Raw genomic sequence first — 5819 nt, forward strand, 5'->3', positions numbered from 1 at the left:
CCGGTGGGGCGGGGATGGGGATTAAAAATAAATCCCCGCGGGGAATGGGGCGGGGATGGGGCAAGAAAAAATTATGTGGGGCGGGGCTGGGAAATGAAATCCCCGCCCCGAACCCGCCCCATTTTTAACCCTAGGAGGGACGGAGGGAGTAGTGTTTTAGGATCCAAAAATTAGGATAGAGGGGATCAAGCTTAGAAGGAACCCCAAGTACCAGAAAAGCTCAACTGGCAGGTTTCAAAACAGAAGTTCTGAGCCCAGTTGAAGAGGCATTGGTTACAAACCAAACATGATTGACAAGAGCAAGATTCAGGCTACTACTATAATGACGTCGGTCACTTTGCAATGGAATGCAAAGTGTTCTTTGAGAAGAAAAGCTTGCATGAAGATTTGAAGAAGGATAACGGAGAAGCTGAAGTTGAAGCTGTAAGCTATGGCATTTAAGCAAAGGGGAAGAGCCTACATTGTTGAGGGTAAGAGCTGTGATGATATGGACTCTGACAAGGATATCAAACAAAGTAAGTATGCTTTAATGACAGACTCGACAGAGGCTTCTCCTCAATCATCTCAGGTATTTCCTGCTGATATGTCTACTACTGAATACATGATACTAAAGATGAAGTTGGTTTGGAAATGTATAATTTTCATACTAGTATGTTTGCATCAGAGGCATAATTTTCTCAATGGTAAAGAAAATGAGCAAGGAGGTTTGAACTTTAGCTCAGATTTGTAGTACAAATCCACAGTCCATTCAAACCGATTTCAATCTTTTCAACTAAACGATGCATAAGAGTGTAATCACCAGTTTAAGTTCCATCTGTACCTAGACAAATTTTGGAGAAGCTACAGAACTTGATTAAATTTAAGTTTTTCTGAGCAAGAAGGATCAGAGTAACTAAAGATAAACATACTAACATAACCATTACAACAGACAAGAATGGTAGAGGTGGTCGTATCTTAATCAAATGTAGCACCATCGGAATTCTATTACAAACTGCATTGAGGTGTCTCAGTGAAGTGGAGAGTTAAGACCCTCCTGAGAAGATAAAGAATGTACAGCTTGATGCCTCAGTGAAGGAAAAGTCTGTGTTTTCCTAAATGAAGCCCTCTCATGGAGATGTTCAATTTTTTTCTTGGCATAGAGCTTTTGGAACATGGGAAGAGCTCTTTCTCTTAACTTGAGAATGACAAAGAAGAGAAGCCTGCTGAATATTAGCATTCCTCCAACAACTGCTAGATCCCACCATTTAGAGTGTTTTAGAGATACGCCAAGCATTGTTTTGAGGATATATTCGCCCTTGAGCTTCGGCTCACCTGGCTCACGAGGTTCAAACTCAAGGCCAATCATATCATTCTTAAATGCACCCTACATATTTGGATACAGATTTCAGTAGTTTTTAGCAGTTATGAAGATATTTTGCAGTTAAAAGGACAATCCTTAAGATACATTGGTAGTGTTGTAGCGACGGGATGTACCTGTAGTGCCCAAGCCATATAATTGATATACGAAACTGGGTATTGCCAGAAAATCTCAGGAAGATCCGGCATCAGCCTAAAGAATCCTGCATCCATCATCATAATTCCCTGGAGCATGAAACTTGTTACTAAGTGGAATATAGTTATGACTGCCTGATTTTATACTGTGTACCAAAGGGAAGTGAAGTCTTACTATAAGTCCAGCTCCAGCAATAATTCCCATCAAGAAATTAGGCACCAATGAAGCCACAATCATCATGTAACTCTCAACAACAGCAATGGAGATAAATAGATCAAGATACGCGTACAGAAAATGCGTGAATCCTGGTTGAAATCCCACCATGTTATATGTGATTGTTACTGTACCAAGTGACATGACAGCCAAGAAGGGAAATGAGGCCATGAAGTTTGAAATTGTAAATACTCCAACTCCATAGTGTCCACTCAGTCTCTCCCTTCCAAAAATCTGCCACCATATAGAAATGAGAACACGTAGTAAGATATTTATCAGTCATCTTTGTGCAAACAGTTTCAATCCTTTAGCCTTGAGAGTTGAGATGGATTTCCAGTATCTGATTGAAAATTTACCTTCATTTCTTCTATAAAAGAAGGGAAGCCTCCGATGGACATGATTGTCATAAAGCCAGTAATGTAACCACCACAACCTCCGCGAGCCAATATTGCACGATTAGCGGTTCCAACGTTGAAGAAGACAGAGCCAACACAGAAAGATAGGGCTATATAGATAAATATTCGGAGCCAGTAATATCCTATGTCTCTAGACATGTTTACGAATGATCGGTTGGTCAGTGTTATGAGTTGCTTTAACCACCCTGCTCTGCTCCCGCAGTTTAATCCTTTGGAAAGTCCCTCCTGCATTATATTGAACCATGATTTGGCATTTTGTTTCTGATATAACGAAGTTGGATTAAACAAATGAGATGAAGAAATGTAAGAGGGCTTACAATTGATAAGATTTCTCTAATATTAGATTTAGTTCTTGAGGAATACTTGAATTTGTAATTCTTGACTAGATTTTCTTTGATATCTGCACTCAGCATATTTTCCAAAGGATCTCCACATTTGAGAAAATCTCGCCCCTATCAAATTAGAAAACAACATAAGATATATATTTGATAGCACTTGAAATGATATCCACTGAATGGTACTACGAGGGCGGAGGCCTTTTAGATATCAGAAAATAAAGAATCTGTAGTAGTATTTTTGTCAGCAGTATAGGGGTCTTTAGGCCACTTCCACAGTTCGACATTTCATTAATATTCTACTGATGCGAAAGAAGTTGCATACTGTTATTCTTTTGGACCCCCTCAAAGTTTCATTAACAGCATCAAAATCTGAATTGATACACCTCAGAAAGTGATCAGAAGGATTTCTTTTACTGGGACAAGGAAATCCTGCATCAGCAAAGAACTGCAAAATAGCTTGTATCAGAATCAGTAGTAGAGCAAAATCAAATTTCTGTTTCTTCTTTATATGATCCCCAAATAAAGACTACTTTTGTTACCTCTAGAGCCATCTTTGCTTCTCCAAAGTAGACAGTTTCACCACCAGATAACAGCAAAAGATCATCAAACAGGGCAAAAACCTCGCTACTTGGTTGGTGAATAGATGAAATTACTGTCCGTCCATCAGATGCAATATTCTTAAGAGACTGAATCACGAAGAAAGCTGATGCGCTGTCAAGGCCAGTTGTGGGTTCATCAAGAAACAACAGACTTGGGCTTGTCAAGATTTCAAGTGCAATGCTGACCCTCTTCTTTTCTCCTCCACTTATACCTCTCAAATGCCAGTTTCCTATAAGTCCATTTTTGCAATCTTCAAGTCCCATTCCCGTGATTGTTTCTTCAACAATCGTATTCACTTCTTCTTTACTTAAACATTCAGGTAGTCTCAGGTGTGCTGAATAGCTAATAGTTTCTTTTACTGAAAGTGTACCAAGAAGCACATCTTCTTGTTTGACATATGACTGAAAGATCAATTTATTTTTTTTATTTTTTGAGTTTGTATAGAAATTAAAAATTGCAATATGCATGACAAAAAAGAAAACTGTAAATAATAATATTATTATTAATTACTTACGACAAAACCATAATCAAGACTCTGCTTTCTCCCATTAAGAAGAACATTGCCTGTCATGATAACATTTCCTGAAAGTCTACCTGCAAATTTCAGCCATCTTCTGCAGATGAGTTTATATCCATTATCTTCTGCAGATCAGTTTTAGACATGGTGATTCATGCAATCATAATAATACAACCACCCTGAGGATCCCCATACTATGTAAAATATAAGATAAATATGAAAATATCACTGCAACCTTTTATCAATTTCATATTACAAATTATTGATTCATTAATGATAGGTATGTCAGAAAACTCACACATGACACTGATCACTAATTCTTCATATTATTGTTGTTTTGTATCAAGACACTGAATTTCATGTCTTATTCATGTCTTTGCCAAATTGTTGGGTCTATCAAAATCAATAACCTCCCCAATGGGAGAGAATAATCAGATATACATCTACGTACCTTGTGTTTGATTCAGGAGAATGTAATAAAATGATTAAAAAATATATATTGAATGTAAAAAAATTGAGTAGGTGCAAAATTGTTGAGGACGAGAAGAGTTGAATAATATACGACAATCATAATTCTGTAATTTATTTATTTACACATGCCATGCTTCCATGCATGCATCAAGATCAACTAAGAACAACTAAGAACAACTAATTCGTAGTTGAATCGCACAGAAAAAACTAACTGCATTTAGACTTCACTGTACTATACCTAGAAAAAATTAGTGAGGAGAATTCATCATTATCACATACATGTCCATAAGCAAGTAAAATTGAAAAATTAATGCATGCATATGTAATATATATATATGTATGTAGACAGATCCATGGTGGAAAAAGAAGAGACGAGAAGTTACTTACCTGCCAAAGAATCAAGAAGGGTAGATTTACCAGATCCAGAAGGTCCCATAACCGCCATGATCCTCCCTGGTCGCGCACAGCCGCTAAGCCCATTCAGCAACCTCCTTCTGTTTGGAAGCACCACACTCAGATCTTCCCACACTAGATATGCAACTGCAACACCTTCTGCTTCTTCATCACCTTTATGCACAGTCTTACCCTTTTCCAGATCATCGCCTGCCACATTGCTTCTTGCTACCTCTATCTCCATTCCTTGCTACTTTAAGCTGATATGTCAAGTAGAATGAGGGAACAAGGGAAAAGATTAGTATGATCAATATATGTTGTATATACTTTTATGATAGTATCTTACGAAATTTCATGTAGGAGATACTATATACTACCAAGTATCTTCTGCAGTCTGCTTTTATTTATAACAACCTCTGTTGATTAGTAATTACTTATGAATGCTATTAACTGACTAGGAAATGTGGATGAATGTCTTTAATGGAATGTGCAGAAAACAGTGCATGGTATGCAGATCGGGCTGCTCTACGTTAACGTTGCACCCATGCTCAAACTCAAAATTAATATAATAAAAACAAAGTAATGCTACACGTACATAAAACTCTACAGAATTTTTATACAGAATGACATCGGTGATCGGCCACTATTTGTTGTACAAGGAAAATTTAAAATCTTCCGAGAAAACACATTTAAACCCTCCGTGTGATTCTCATTTCCAATATGCATATACTCATCGAGTGAATATCGATAGTGTTTGTTTCAAAGAATCAAATAAGGCTTCTGACTTCTGTTTTTCTTGACCCGTTTGTGTAAAGAAGTAGAAGCACTTTTAAAAAGCAGAGAATGCTCACCAACTTTTGCTTCTTTTCCAAACACTTTATTAACTTATTTACTTATCACTTTTACTCCACTTCCAAGGTTTTACTTATATTTTTTGGTTTGGTACTCTCCTTTTGGTACTACAAGTCTACAAATGTGGAGTCTATTAGTATTATAAACAGTTTCAAATACTAAAAACACTCATATAATATTTCATTAAAAAAATTATAATGATGTTATAAATATACAATTTTGAATATCTTTCTTTTAACAAGAACCTTCATATAACTCTTTTTAACTTTAACGTGTTCTATTTCAATATAACCATTACATAACCCTTTCCAACTCTAATCTTAAAAGTTATTGTTGTCAAAAAAACCAAGATTACAAATTACGTTGAAATTCGATTGATTAGATTACTGAATCTTTCAAAGTATTACACGATCGGTTAAGTTTGTAAAAGATTAGAATTTTCTGATTTTTTTTATTTTTAAATCTACGTGTGCTAAATTCAGATTAAATGTACTAAAATCCTAATATATATATATATATATATATTA

General features: G+C 36.1%; 1 protein-coding gene across 1 annotated transcript; it reads right to left on the reverse strand.

Annotated features, from left to right (window-relative positions):
• Positions 1 to 633: 633 nt before the first annotated feature.
• On the reverse strand, positions 634 to 4822 carry LOC108201949 (ABC transporter G family member 15). Its single transcript, XM_017370292.2, has 9 exons — positions 4435 to 4822; positions 3574 to 3653; positions 2999 to 3460; positions 2782 to 2904; positions 2439 to 2573; positions 2062 to 2346; positions 1667 to 1939; positions 1474 to 1581; positions 634 to 1363 (listed from the first exon to the last, which is right to left on the reverse strand). Exons 1-9 carry the CDS (start codon positions 4682 to 4684, stop codon positions 1007 to 1009), a joined length of 2073 nt encoding a protein of 690 aa, XP_017225781.1. The 5' UTR covers positions 4685 to 4822; the 3' UTR covers positions 634 to 1006.
• Between the last annotated feature and the right edge of the window lie 997 nt (positions 4823 to 5819).

The sequence above is a fragment of the Daucus carota genome, chromosome 9, assembly GCF_001625215.2.
Source record: "Daucus carota subsp. sativus chromosome 9, DH1 v3.0, whole genome shotgun sequence".
Classification (NCBI taxonomy): Eukaryota; Viridiplantae; Streptophyta; class Magnoliopsida; order Apiales; family Apiaceae; genus Daucus; species Daucus carota.

Excerpts from the sequence above, each read along its gene's own strand:
- LOC108201949 (XM_017370292.2), bottom strand. The coding sequence starts at position 4,684 with ATGGAGATAGAGGTAGCAAGAAGCAATGTGGCAGGCGATGATCTGGAA. Across the intron at positions 3,461-3,573 it reads GTCTTGATTATGGTTTTGTC|TCATATGTCAAACAAGAAGA; the intron begins GTAAGTAATTAA and ends TTGATCTTTCAG. Across the intron at positions 1,582-1,666 it reads TTGCTGGAGCTGGACTTATA|GGAATTATGATGATGGATGC; the intron begins GTAAGACTTCAC and ends TTCATGCTCCAG.